Below are 15,205 nucleotides of genomic sequence, written 5' to 3' on the forward strand. Positions count from 1 at the left end.
GCAGTAGGGAAAGCATCTATGGAGGTGGAGGACTGGACCACCAAGCTCTCAAGGGTAGTATGGTGTGGTGTGTGAGCAATTTTGGGTCCCCAGGTGTGGAACGATGGCTGCAAGCAATTGTCCTATTCACATGAGCCCCGGTCCTTGCTTTGGACCAGGTACCCAACAGGAAATCAGTATGGGCGTAATTGAATGGGCGTAAGGTTCCGACGTGGAGACTCCTGGTTACAGCACCTCTGTCAAGAAGTTAGTCACGAATGCCACTGTGGGTAGCAGAAGTTCAAAGACCTCAGTTGCCCTCCGCGCCACCATTGCGTAAGAACCTCCCTCCTCCATAGCCACAGTAGGGGGAGAAAGAAGAATAGAATCTGGAGACATATCCAGACGTCTAGCCTCACCTACGTTGGTGGAGAAGTGTGGCTCAGTGGTTAGAGGCGGCAGACCCGGAAGCTGAGATCGGCCGTGACCAGGGTTCGATTCCCCGCCTCGGCGGGTCTCTGGCTTTAAAAATTCCACAGACTCGATAATTCTCGCTCCGGTGCCTACTCGACTCACGGGGTCACACTCTGCGACTCTGGGCAATAGCTTGCTTAATCTCCACTACGGCCCCTCGCGGCGGGATGCCTGGCTTTCACCTTGTGGATACCCTGCCGGGGTATCTCACAGGGGAAAACCAGGATGGGTTCCCTAAGCAAGCGCTTAGATACCGTGTCGGTGATTTGCGCTATATAAATACATGTACATTTACATTTCTTCTTAAGTAGGTTCTCACACCAGTCCACACTTTGTTCTTCTTCATTGGGCTGGTATTCTAAAGAGCCCAGTGACCCCTCCCAGTCTTCCCAGAGGCTTAGCCTACGAGAATAAGGTTCAGGCTCCAAACTAGGAGGCTGGTGTTGGACATAGGGAAGAAAATGGTAATGGCGTAAGGACCGTCGCCGGGTAAGGTTGACATGGGACGACCGGTGTCAGTCTGGATCCAGGAATAGATCCCTGGGGCCCTTCCGGAGCAGAACCAGATGGGGCCATTCCAACACCGCGAGGCCCAAAGGAGCGTTGATGAGGTAGGACCACCCAAATATAAGTCGCTTACCTTCATAGAACTCTTTCAGTTGGGCGGAGGTCACTCCGGCCTTCGCAAATTCGAGGAGGCACATAGTCGGCCGATGTGCAAATTTCGTCTGCTGAGGAGATGTTGAAGAGCTCTTTTTGTGTCTCCTACCCTAATGTCCATAATATGTATGCTAATAAATAATACAGACAAGTGAACAACAAGATTTAATCAAACCAATTAACCATACTGCATTCCTAATAGTCTCTGCCAAAAGTGGAGAGGGTATTGTGATATGTAATTTTAAGATGATTTATATTTGTACTTACTTAGGTTTAATTAATGGTGAAGTGTTGACCATTGCATTTGGTGGCGAGTTATGGCTTGTAATGCTGTTGTGCAAGTAATGGATTGTGCTCCAAACCATAACTTGTGAATTTCAGTATTCGTTTGGTTTAAATTTATACACCATAACTGCACTTAAAATGTGCTTTAGGTGAATGTTTTAGTTTTCTTTATTATACATTAGGGTGTTAGCACCAAAGAGAATCATATACCGTGGTCCTTACCAGATTCCTCTCTGGACGACCTGCTATCAACTGGGATACTTGGTATAGAGGCTTTCAGTAAACAAGTCCCTTAATCATAATGGCGGTCCCCAGTAGGGTTTTGGGGAGAGGTGAAGTGGCGAAGACGAGGTTGTGGTAAGGATAACTATAACTTTCGAATCCTTTAATAAGCGAAATTGATTAGCATATTTGTAACGTGGGAAATGTTAAATACGACATTATGAAACAAGGAAAGGTAAGAATGACTACCCAGCAGTTTTATACCTATGAGGCTCAATGTCCTCTACAAAGCACTGCAGGTGTTTCGGCTTGATCATCCACGTTTCCTGTTATACAAACTGGTGTGAAAATAGGTAACAGCAGCAATATTTTTGGACTTTTCTTTTAAAATGTTCTCCTCAACCACACTGTGAAATGTTTGGCTTGGTTGCCAATGTTTTATGTTACATATATGCACAATGATGAATTAAAAAGAGCTACTGAATATTGGTTTCTCTCTAAACTGCTTGAGAAAAAGCCCGAAGTTGCACGTCAATGTTTTTGCATTCTCAGACTGTGAGAAAATATGACATGCTTTTCATGCGGGTAACCCCAACCACATTTTGTGTTAGATGCAGACTTTGTCATAAAAAGGTTTGTAAACTCCGGCTCTAGTGCATCAAACCAAAAAGCGTATGGACCGAACTGCTGGACTGGGATCTCAAATGGTTTTCTTGTTTAGCACTGAATCTAGTCCTATTTCTTATTTCTAATGTGCAAAACATTCACTCAAAAAAGCATCGTGACATTAAAGGAGATAAGGTTTCCTACATTAAAGGGTTTGCACAGGAGGAGCTAAAACAAATGTAAAAGCTAACTAACAGAATATTTAAGAGGCGTTTGCTGGTGAAGGACTGATTTTCACCTGTGCCACAGTTTCAGGCCTATATACCTGAAGTATCTTCTATCTGCTCAAACTACTTTAGCACAGAGACAAAAGGTAACCAGCAAAGAGTTCTTCCTGAGGAATGGTTGGCAAATCTTTCTCTACAACACAATAACACAATTTTTCCATGCTGTGATAGAGTTTGTGCATGTAGTGTACAGTCGTATCCATAACTCGTTGCTTTTCGGACTTGGCGTTTGTCTGGCTTTTATAATATTGTCAAATTGCAGACACATCAAAACCCCGAGCAGCCAAAGTGTGTAAATGAAAACTTCGACTTTTAGCTTTCCGCATGTAGAATCCCTCAGCACTGAACCATGGGCTCTACACTTCAGTACCATGTCTCTCTCAAGACGAGGGCCATCTTGACACGAGTGATTCTGAAAAACCAAATTCAGAAGCCAAAGATACCGACCATAACACTCAAGGTGAATCAGAAGGTATGGACGTAAGAATCAGAGAAGAGTGGCTGGAGAGATGTGCAATACTCTCCCTAGGAGATGTGCCATTTACTTCCAACGTGATAGAGTTAGGAATGGCCTCCCGCCTAGACATTTATTTGGAAATTGATTAAGCAGCAGTAGCACACTGCCATCTTGCAGCAACATGGAGCACAAAGAATGAAGGGGAGAGCTGCTGCCTCACAAAACTGCATACAATAGTCTTCCCAACCGTATACGAGAAAAACATACTCATGAGTATGTTTTTCCAAAACAGAAAGACTTGCTTAAAAGCAATAACATCCACTTCAGTAATGATGAAAATTGGTGGAGGAGCAGTTTGGCTGTGATTCTTGCTTTAGCTCAAACGTGCACAAAGATTGCTCCCTTTATTGTGCAAGCTTTCTGTTTAAACAGTTTAAAAGACAGTGTCATACCTGTGCATACGAGTAAGTAGTGCTGTGTATAATGGAACATATTTTTTGACGGGGGAGAAATATTTAGGGTAGGGAATATTTGAGCAGCTTGACATGGTAAAAGTATTTTCTCTTTGGCCGAAAGAATAAAATATGGCACTGTCAGGAGTAATTTGTCCGAGCATCTCAGCGTTTTCAGGGGATGCCAGGTGTGACTTTAAATGTGTGATAAGCAGGGTGATGCCTTGTTGGAATTTAAATGATAGCCTAACAACCTTGAAGTGAATCCTGTCATCACAGAGATTTGGTGTAGTAGTAATAACACATCTAATAACAATAAATTACTTATTTTTTCCAACTCTGAATATCACATTTTACTATCTCGAAGAACCATAAACAACAAAGGTTACTAACACCCAACCCAGGTATGCACTTTCCCCAGCGTGGCAGGATAGCAGGCTTGAAATGCTTAATTTGTTTAAAAAAAATAATACTAATAAGTGCCAGGGCCCTTCTCAGGAAGTTACTGTATCCAGCACCTCTAATTGCCCCTGCCAGCGCTGCCAATGACAGAACCAACACAAGTACTAACCATGGCACTGATAGCAGTGTGACAGTTCAAACTATCCCAGGCCACCCAAAGCTATAATAATGGTGTGAGTGACAGATGTCATTCATTTTTAATGTATATTGATCAATTAAATTCTGTTGTTGTGCTTATCTCCCATATTTGACAGAAAACACTACCAGGGGGGCGGGCCTGTCACTAGAGCAGGAGCTGACAATTCTGGAAACCACTAGCTCAAATTAAGCACTGGCAGGCTGAGTCTGCGTGACCAGGATTAGAACTCTTGAACATTGCATATATCAGCGAAGGACATGCAGCCCTTTGGTTCCCAACAGATGGACCATTTTTCTCAGTCCATAACCATTTTGAACCAACCTAAGGATATTTAAAAGAGTTTCTGGAAGGACTAAGAGAAGGGAGTCGGCATAATGGATTGTGGCACCAACTTGGAGGGCCTTATGTTTAGGAGCCTGCAACAACTAGATGTCCTTGAATTAACGAAGCTGGAAGAAACGCCTGCTTATAATGGAGCTGAGTGGATGTTCAAGAGTGATGGCACCAACTTCATGGGAGAGATGAGGCAATTAAAGTAGGAAATGAGGTAGATTGAACAGAAATTTTGGGCAACCCCAGCAGAGTAAAACTCTGATTCATAAAGAAACCCATTTTAAAGAAATGCTATGAACGTGCATGTGGCATTGGACAGCTTATTGATTAGGATTGAATGATCCAAAGCACAGACCGATCCCAAGTGGGACCAGAGTACCAGAGAACCAGGACTCTGACTAGGAAGCATATGAAGATGATACTGGTTCCGTGATGATGTGTCCAGTGTCATCTCCATGCACAATGGAGTCCCATGTCTTCATAAGCAAGGTCTGAGATTCACGTAGACCATGGGTGTCTAAATGCGATCCATAAAGGTCAGATCCATGCCAGATTTTGACGGAGAACAAGGTCTCTACATGATTCTCATGTAGATGTCACTGCAGATTGATTATTGCCATCTTGAAAATCGATCCGGATGCCTGCCTATAATCCAGCGTTGCGCCTCACAACTGAAAGTCAAGCAGGAGATGGGCAGAGTGCATGGCACACCATTTGAAACATGCATCATGGCGGCACTTGCATTTCTGTATTCTATTTAATCAGCGGTGCAGGCCCTACCCCCGGTGAGTGGCGCCGGTACAGGTACAATATGCTCATGCTAGGGCTCTGGGAGGCGGGGCTCCCTGGGGGGAGCGAGGCGTGCGCACGGGCAGGATATCCTGCCGCCGGGTGACAGGGCGCAGCTCTGTGGAAACGAGCAGCCTGGCATCCCCCGCCTTATTGTTCGGAATCTCCCACCGAGGCCGCCGGTAATTGACTCTCATCAAACTCCGCCGCATTCCGCCGAGACAGATACATATTAAAACTTCGTCTTGGCGTCAGGAGCATGTGTCAAGGAATTGTTTCCCTCTGGTTCTTCTTCTCCCCCCTGAGACCTGGACTTTGGAGGGTGGAGGGGAGGGAGGGGGCGCGGGCTGGGCTTCGAGCAGATGAATGGCTTAAGCAGCACTGGCTGTTACTAATCGCCTCCTGAATAATGAACCTGACACCGCTGATAAAAAGGCTTCAATGCGCGGGAGGAGGCGCGCACGGAGACGGATGGACGCCTGGCTGGCGGGAGGCACTTGACGGATGCCGCCGACGGAGCCCGGCTCATCTCCCCGCACCTTCCAGCCTCACGGGCCCTCGCCATGGACAGTGCAGCGGGCTCCTGGCAGTGGCAGCGCCGCCTTACCTCTGGTACCCAACGCGCCGGCAAAACACAGGAGCAACCGGGGCAGAGCAGGCGCGTTAACCCCCCATGTACGAGGGGCTTGTGGTACAGGGAGTCACTAGGGGGCTCACCCCTGCATCTGTGCTAGTCAGAGCACTACTCATCGCCTGAGCCGCAGCACTGGAAACTCTGCAGGAACCCCGGTCCAGGCGGGTGCTTTATTAAATGACATTACACACCCACAGCGGCACGAGCAGCGATACTGCGGGCAGCGTGGGGGCTCGCACTCCTGACTAAAGGGTGGGCAAAATCATGTTATTTCACGAAACTCCTCAAAATGTGTCAACATTATTATTTCCCGGTTAGATTTAGAGGGAAAAGAAGTTGACAAGCATCTTGTGAGCATGCACTTTGAGAAAAGAAACTCTTGCAAGATACCGACAGGAGACTAGCTCAAGCTAAAAAAAACGCACATGGTACGGTATTTTCTGCATAGAAAGGTCTTATTTGTGCAAAAATTACACAAATTGTCAAATTGTCAAGCTATTTCTGAAATTGTGCGAATTTCGCCAGTGTAATTAAAATATCTCCCGGGCCTACTCATGCCCTGTGTCTCATCTCGCTGTATGCTCATCGGAGTCGCCCACTCCCTGTGCCTTATTGCTTCAGTTACTGGGAGCTCTGAGGGAACTCCCTCATACCCCTTTATCCTATGAGTGGAAGTGCAGTGTGATGCTTCACGTTAACATGCCAGGTCTACACAGCATTTAAAACTGTGTGTATTGTTAGAGTTATCCACCTGAGATTCCTCGGCTAGTGTGCACTGCCATCCGCCATGTTGGGCACTGGAGAGAAACCTTGACGAAAAGCCACTATTAAGCCACAGCGGTGCAAAGCTGGGGTGAATGGACCAGACAATGAGGGACATCAGGGGAGCGAAGAAAGAAGGAGCAAGTGACGATTCATACTGAGACGAGGTATCATTTGTATGCTTATGTAGGGCACGCCTCAAACTTTTCTCTGGTGGCCAATAACAAGTGCTTTTCATTTACCTCAAAAGGATTAGCGGCTGAGCGGAGCTACATACATTCAAAACCCAGGCTACATGCAGATTTTTGAAGTATAGGCTTTGGTTTATTGACCTATTTTGTCCACTAGTGTGGCGACACTGAGGGGGGAGGGGCATTACACTGAAAACAAGAACCCCAGAAAAGCATTCCAATCAGAAATATTGCACAGTAGTTAGATTTGGGATAGGCTGCATGATCAGACAAGCCTTTGTGCCAAAGAGGAGTTCTACTCAATTCTCCAAGAAAACCAGTAAAAATGGCAGAGCCGGTATGTAGTAGAGAGGTGGTTGGAGATATTACCTCCTTTGCGATGGGCAGATAATTGACAGGATCCTTAAGGCAGAGATTCCGGTGTCCAGAATAGCGATCCTGTAGGTGCATACTACACCTTCACCAAAAGAAAAACAGTGGCGGATTGATGGACAATCTGGGGAAAAATGTTTGGTGAATAACTTTCATTTGGAAGAAGGGCTTGAAAAATGAAGTCCCAGGTGATTCAAAGTTCCACAAGAGTATCAATGACTACCATAGCTCTCCACCATATTGTGAACAAAATGAAACACAATTTTTTCATCGTCTCTGCCCTGTACCGCCGCAAGATCATTAAATCATTTCTGGCACTCAAACAACAGAACAGCACAACACAAATTCTGACCCGAAGTGCCTCTGAATATGGTACTACTGGAGTAGACACACAGCTCGGCCAGTGCTGACCAACAACGCCCGAAGCTAATGCAATACTGAGAACCACATACATCTAACTCAATGCACCTCATTCCAGATCTGTTACATCATGTGCAACTACAGTATTAAAGTATAAACCACAGTTTTAGCAGTGACCTCTGCTGTCGCACACAATGCTATTTGAAATCTCCACAGGTAGGGCCCATGCAACCAGAGGCAGGGCATCAGGCTCCGCATAGCGATTTTGTTTGATCCAGGTCGATTAATTCTACAACACCCAAAAGGTGGGGTAGAGGCGCTTTAAAGGAATAAAAAGGATAGAAAAGTAAAGAACAAGAAGGGAATGGGAGGAGGGGAGTTTGGTTAGAAGAAATGGAAATAGGGGAAAAAGAGCGAGGCAATGTGGGAGTTTGGAGGAGAGGAGGGGAGAGAGGGGGAAACATAAAAAGGGTGACAGACAAAGAAAATATTAAATTAAATGACAGGTGAGAGTAGACCGGAAGAGGAGAGAAATGGAGATGGAGTGCAGAAAGAAAACTCAGAAGCGATGTATTAGGATAGAAGAGGGTGGAATTAAGAAAGAGGGAAGAAAAGGTGTATGGAACAGAGTGGTGTGGAAGTAAAGAAAAGGGAAAGGTTCCGAAAAAAGGTAAGAATGAGAACTGAGAGAGCCAAAAAAGTAAGGCAGGAAGAGGTGCAAAAGGGAGAAGGAGGGAAAGGAAGGGTGAGAGAGACCGAGAGAAAGAGGCATGTGAGGGGACCAGGGGACGAAGAGTCCCTACTCGACAAGGGCTGAACATGTAGGCTCAGCAGTCGCCGAAATGATTCATCTTAAATATTATCAAACGCCACATCATTAAATACAGATTAGACGGAAACAGGGCAGGCAAAAAAAATCGACTAGGAGTTCAGATCCACTCAGTGGCTAATGCCTTCATCCCTCACCTCCGGCCCTCGCCAACGCCGTGTCGCTATTAAGCAAAAGAGGGGAAAAAAAGCCCACCGAAAGGTAATCAATTCCAACTAAAAAGCACTTATCGCAGAACGACTGCGCAGAAAGACACTTCAGAAGCACTGGGCTGTCAGCCAAAGCCCAGACGACAGCCCGGAATGTTCCCCCGGCTCGCGGGAGCACGGCAGGGCACGCATAATTGACTGGAAGATGGCCTAAAACTGTGCCCAATCAGTGCGTGGCCACAAACGCGCGGCAGATTTGGCGCCCCTTGATTACACGGCGGCCCGGCCTGCGCACATCACTCCTGCCGGCTCCTCACGGTCCGGAGTACCCTAATAAGAGCAGGACTGTCAAGCGCTGCCGAAGCACCTCGAGTCCCAACGGGGGCGCCATGGCCCATTGGTAGCCGCGCCAATGGCCGAGGCCTCGCAGCAGGGAACGGAGACCGGCGAGCGGAGGGCCGAGGCAGGGCTGGCGGGCGATGATAGTTGTGAGGAAAATAAAATAAAAATGTCGCGCGGGGGCAGAGGACAGAAAAACACAAAACTATTCCCTTCTCCGCACGTCGCCTTCAAGCGATGAAAAAACAGCAGCGAGACTCAATGCCCTGGAATGGAATCACTTGATGAATTTCCATATTACCATGAAGTCCATTACCTTCAGATAAATGTGCACATTTCCTCAGCTCCGATATACAGGGAACACTCTGCTTTCTTGGACTTCTTGCAGAAGAAAGAAAGAGCGCTCTGAGCTACAGCCAAGGGCTCCATTTTGACTTGGACCTTCATAACCCAAAGCTCCACGAGTCCTCAGTTACTTGATTTTTAGGGGCTATTTTCAGACGTCTTTGGGGAAGTGTTGAGAAGCTTGGCACTTACCAATAGAGTTTCACAAAGCTATGTTGAAGGAGGCCAAAACCATGGCACATCGAAGCATAGCTGAGCTGTGCCAACCCCTCGTAGCTCCAGTAGATGGTCTGTCTTCCTTTTCTCTGTTCCCATTCCTTCAGCCTCCTGGTCAACAGCACTCGTGCCAACCATACCAAGAAAGTTCACTGACAGTTTGGAGCAAAAACCTAAAGTGAACTGACGGCTGAGGAAACTTTCACAACTCCTCAGATTTATTGAACTGCAGGACAATCCGGTACCTACATTTGAGACTAATTCCACAAAGTACGGTCACAGACACATTTCAGGTGGCTTTCACCTTGTAGAAAGTAATGAGTCCAGTATCTTCTGTCAATGACAGGCAGTGGGTGGTGATAGGTAACAGCACCAGGGTACAGATACTTTCACCATCATCTGACACTGCCCAACATCAACTCCTATCTGCAACTGCGAGGTTCTTGAGAGCAGGTCCTGAGCTAGTTTATTTTCTTCCCTTCTGAGCAGGCACACAATGTCCATTTGCTGAAAGGCAAATTAAATATCCAGCAACTGAGGTTTGAATTACGGAGTTGACAGTGATATAAATGCACAGAATCTCTTCAAGTTACATAAAAAACTGATTGTCTATCGTATGATCTTTAGTTTAATTTCCAGACATGCTAATGAAACAGCTCAAAATGTGGCTCGAAAAGTGCTGAGCTTCTTCACTTTCACACACACATTTAGTGTCCGGAGGAGGAAGGCTGGTGGATGAACAGCAACTTGCTTAAGCGAAATTCATTTAACATTTAGAATGATTTATGGGAATCCGTTCCAAAGGTCAATGGTAAGATCTCTGATCGTTGGAGCTCATAGTGTGTGTAGGCATTGTCTTTCGATTGTTACCTTTCTGGACAGATGTGTGTTGCTTGCCCTGCCTACAAAAAGAATGGTGTGAATGTGCCTTTTAGGTATATACAAGTAGGTCATCATGGGATCCTTTCCTTCTGGCCTCTCATTGTCTGATCACCATAAGCTGCACTGCTTCTGCTAATTGGGCTTATTGAAAAAGGATTACTGGGTCTGTCAAATGTTCTTATGAACTCATTTCAATGGTTTGTCTTTGATGAAAGTCATCCCGGAGCACTTGACTTCCACCCCTGTTAGGCTTGCACTGGCATCCTATTGCAAAGAGTTGGGTTAAACAGCCTGTCTATAGTCTCTCTCTCAAAATTAAAAATAGCTCACTACTGAAATAGGCAATCACAATAAATCAAGGTATAGTTAGACCTACAGGTATTCAGCCGGCATACAGAAATCAAGGTGAAACTATCTTCAACACTGCACCCAGCCAAGCCAAAATCCCCACACACCCATTTAGACGTTTGCTGTCCCTCTTCACGAAGTAGTTTTATAGAGATGCATGAACTTCACTTATGTCCCTGAGTGTGAGGCACTGTTTGTTAAGGTGTTCATTTATTACTTCGTATCCTGCAGCTTTTATTTCCCAAGAGACTTCCATCGCTTTGAATCACTCCCCCCGCCCTGCTCCTGTGATGCAGCTTGCTCAGTCCCACCAGTCATTTGAAGTTATACAGCCTCAGAGAAGAAAATACATGCCAGGTTTCCAAGATTAAAAGCAGAACACCCATCCTTCATGCAATACCCAGGCATAGGGACTAGGTATGTATCCTACAACTGGGCACAGTCACATAGATTCGTTTAAACACACCTTTACTGAAGCAACTCTAAGGTGTGTAGCAGAATGTCCTCCACACTCTCAATGGTGGTATACATGAACCTACCCATCTCAACCATAAGACCACCCATCCCAACAACAGCAGCCAAGCACACATACTCGTGGGAAAACGATAACCTCAACAATACCGTTTGCACATAAACTCATTGGAAAGAACACTTCACTACAGCAATGTTTGGACATACAGAGTCAAAGTAGAATGTGCTTCTGAAATGCAGTATTTGGGGGCATGGAGCCCTGCCCTAAAGCAGTAGTTTTCGATACGAACTAATCGTAGTGCACCCTCCTCCAGAGGAGCACTGGGCACATAAAGCCAATGGACAAGGTTTCTCATGAGTACACTCACTGGGCATGGACAGTGCTTACTCAGTGTTCCAGGAGAATTCCTCTTTTTTTCTGTTGGTATGTGGTGTCCTTGGAAGAGCACTTTTCTCTACAGAAGCCTTTGGGGCGCATGTTCATTGAATACGTCTCTGGGAAACGTCTGTGGGCTACAGCACGGTACACAAACTCAAGGGAAACTGCTGCTCTTCAGAATAGCAATTGGCGGCAGGAAGCATTGGAAGAATATTCTTACCTTCAGCTGCGCCTGAGACACCATCTGCCTTGAAGTTGCTGGTGCTTTTCTTCCTTCTGTGCTTCTTTCTGTTGGCGTGAGGTGAGGGAGGAGGATCCAATTTGGGGCTGGCCGTACTCGAAATACTGGGACTCGAGCACACAGAATCCCCCAAACCGGTATCTGCAATTAAACACAAAATAATGTTAGTTCTTCATTTTGCAACCATTGGAAAAAAAGCCTTATTCGTATTCACACAACCATCAACACAGCATATGTACAGAGACACACCTAGATCCTCAATGTGAGTTTGTTGGACTAGGATGGGGGTGTTTACCACACAATAAGTACCATTAGAACAGGGTGAGGTATTTACCAGAGGTGGCAAATAGGTAAAATTCTGAGTTTTTATAAGGAAAATTGAGCATAATTGCCGAATAATTTTTAACACAACAAATTTCATATGTTTTGCCTTTCCCCCCCGATAAATTTCACCAAGTTTGAACTGCCGGAATTTTTCATGCTGAAAACTGCATGGGTGTTGTAATTATCACACAACTTGTAATTCCGCTCCCTGTGTAACACGTTTGGGCAGGGATCAGACCTTTCACTCAACTTGTAATTTGGGCCCAAGAGTATCCAAAAATATACCCATAAGACTCCAGAAGAACAAGTTACTTACCTTCATAACATCTTATCTGGCAGAGTCCATCTAGCTGCAGATTCCTCACCTTCGAACATTCCCCAGGAGCCAGAATAGATCCAGAATCAGTTGAGCTGCACCCCTGCACATTAGTAGGTGGTGTCGTTTGACTCTGCATCATTAGCCACCACCCACTGTGCACGGACGTCAGTTTCTTTTAGCTACTTTCCATGCCAGGAGCGTTGAGCCTCGAGGAACACCGTCAACTGGTGTGAATTTCTAAGGCTGAAGGGTGACCCTCACACTGTAATCAGTTCACAAAGCGGGTAGGATCAGTAAGGAATCTGGGGCTAGATAGGGTGCCAGGTAAGGGTTTACTTAATGTAAGTAACTTGTTCATCTGACAGAGACCTCTAGCCACTGATTCCTTAGCTTAGAAAAGATATCCAAGCAATGCCTCCCTGGAGGTAGGTTTATGATACTAATTTAAACCAAAAGGTCCTGTAGGACCAAACAGGCAAAGTGCCCATCAAGACGGACCAGACTGTCCAGGCAGTAGTGTCTGGTAAAAGTGTGCAGAGATGCCCACGTATCTACCTGACAGATGTTCAGGACAGACTCTACGCATGCTAATGTAGTGGCTGCAGCCTTAGCTCTGGTAGAATGAGAATGCAAGCCCTCAGGGGGTTGCTTTTTGCCAATGCGTAGCAGATCTTTCTGCAAAGCACTATCCATTGTGAGATGGTCTGTTTCTCCACAGCTTTTCCCTACATAGCTCCCACATATCCTACGAAGAGTTGATCGTCCACCCACAGCTCATTGGTATGATCAAGGTAGGAGGACAATGTTCTTTTTGGGTCCAGGCGGTGGAGTCTCTTCTCTTCTTCAGAAGGATGAGATGGAACAAAGAAGATATACAAGGTGATATTTTGGCCTACATGAAATGGTGTCTCTACCTTTGGAAGGAAGGGAACATGTGTTAGAAGGACCAGCTTATCTGGGTAAAAGGTGGTATAAGGAAGGTGCACACACAGTGCCTGCAGTTCACGTACCCTCATGGCTGATGTAATGGCCCCTAGGAAAGTTGATTTTATGGTCAGCAACCACAGTAGGCAGTTACGCAGAGGCTCAAACGGTTCGCACATCAAAAACGTCAGAACTAAGTTCAAGTCCCACTGGGGAATGATAAATGGCCTGGGAGTAAATGTAAGTTGGAGACCTTTAAGGAACCTAGTCACAACAGGTGACTTGAATAAAAAAGGTTATCCTAGCAGCAGCAAAAATGCCAAAATGGCTGAGAAATAGCCTTAACTGTGCCCAGAGCAGAGCTCTGCTGCGCCAAAGAGTACAAAAGTAAAACCTGGGAAAGGGGTGCAGAAAGACGATCGATGGTCTTGGATGCGCACCATGCCACAAATTTTTCCGGGCAGCAGGTGTATACTGCTTTGGTGGAGAGACGCATAGCTGGCAGGATAACATCGCATACTTCAGGCAGAATGTTGAAAGTTGTCAACCGTCACTGCTCAATCTCCACGCAAGGAGGAAGAGAACATGCATGCTAGGGTGCAGGACCCTCCCTTTTGTAGCGACAGAAGATCCTCCCAAAGAGGCAACCTGGCCGAAGGACTGATCCTCATGCTCTATAGCTCGGGATACCAGACTCTACATGCCCAATCCAGAACAAGAATGACTTGGGCCTGGACGTTCCTGACCTCCGTGAGAACTCTGGGTAGGAGTGGTACTGCCATAAAGGCATATCCGTGTGAGAGCCGCCTTGGAAATGGCAGTGGTGAACAGATTTGACCAAGTTGCTCCCAATTCTCGAAACAGACCTTGCACCACCTGCAGATTGAGACGCCATTAATGATCCACTAAGCATCAAATGGCTGAGTTTGTCTGTCCTGGCGCTCAGAGAACTCACCAGGTGATGAACCACCAGGGGAAATGCCCTGACATTCCAGCCATATCCAGAGACTCTTGACAAAGGGTCCATGATCCAACCCGCCCTGTTTGTTGCAGGTTCACATGATGGTGGTGGTGTCTGTTAACAGCTGCATCAGACTTTCTCTGATCGAGAGAAGAAAGGCCTTCAATGCCAATTGGATCACCCAAAGCTCCAAATGGTTAATGTGGACAGGAGAGTATGACTGAGACAAGTCCAGCTCTCGCAGATGGCAGCACCAGCCCAGGAGTGATGTATCTGTCACCACAGTCAACTGTTACTGGGGAAGGGTGAGGGGTCTGCTCGTGACCTATTCACAGTTTGTTAGCCACCACTGCAGGTCTTTTACAGTTTCCCTCCGAGATCTCGACCATGTTGAAGAGATTTCCCGGACGCTGTGCCCACTGGGACTTCAGGTCCCAATGCAGAGCATTCATATGACAAAGAGCATGTTTAACTACCCAGATGCAAGAGGCAATGAGGACCAACAGCCTCCGAGTCAGTCTCACAGTACTTCAGGATAGAGGCTGAAACATTGGTATTGTAGTCTGACTATCTTGGACTCGCCGTTAGGGGGGATAGCCCCGAAACTGTACTGTATCTAGAATGGCTCAGATGAAAGGGAGCGTCTGAGAGTGAGTCCGGTGTGACTGCAGCACGTTTACAACAAACCCCAGTGAATGCATTAGGTCTGCTTTAGACGGGAGGTGGGAGACCCATGGCTGGGGTGAGTCTGCCTTCAACAGCCAGTGGTCTAGATAGGGGAAGACTGGCACCCCGGATCTCCGCAGATGCGCTGCAACCACTGCAATCACCTTGGTGAACACTTAAGGGTTGCTGGTGAGGCTAAGGGGAGAAAATAAGGAGACACACTACAGGATATGGTTCAAAAGGTAAATCTTTTTAGTATAAACCTTGGTTGGGGTTAAATCCACAATTTTTTGGATGGCTGTCCAAAACAAAGAAACAAAGCGTGGCGTTTAGTAGCCACTGAACGCC

The 15,205-nt window shown here is 46.3% G+C and overlaps 1 protein-coding gene across 4 annotated transcripts in view; it reads right to left on the reverse strand.

Moving 5' to 3' along the window:
• The window catches only part of AGAP1 (ArfGAP with GTPase domain, ankyrin repeat and PH domain 1), a 1,166,515-nt gene that overhangs the window by 205,635 nt on the left and 945,675 nt on the right, over positions 1-15,205 (reverse strand). For all 4 annotated transcript variants that reach the window (XM_078681380.1, XM_078681378.1, XM_078681379.1 and 1 more), the window contains exon 13: positions 11,643-11,804. In XM_078681380.1, coding sequence (XP_078537506.1) covers positions 11,643-11,804 — 162 coding nt within the window. The remainder of the gene's footprint in view (positions 1-11,642; positions 11,805-15,205) is intronic.

This window comes from Lissotriton helveticus, chromosome 3_1 (assembly GCF_964261635.1).
Source record: "Lissotriton helveticus chromosome 3_1, aLisHel1.1, whole genome shotgun sequence".
NCBI classification, from domain to species: Eukaryota; Metazoa; Chordata; class Amphibia; order Caudata; family Salamandridae; genus Lissotriton; species Lissotriton helveticus.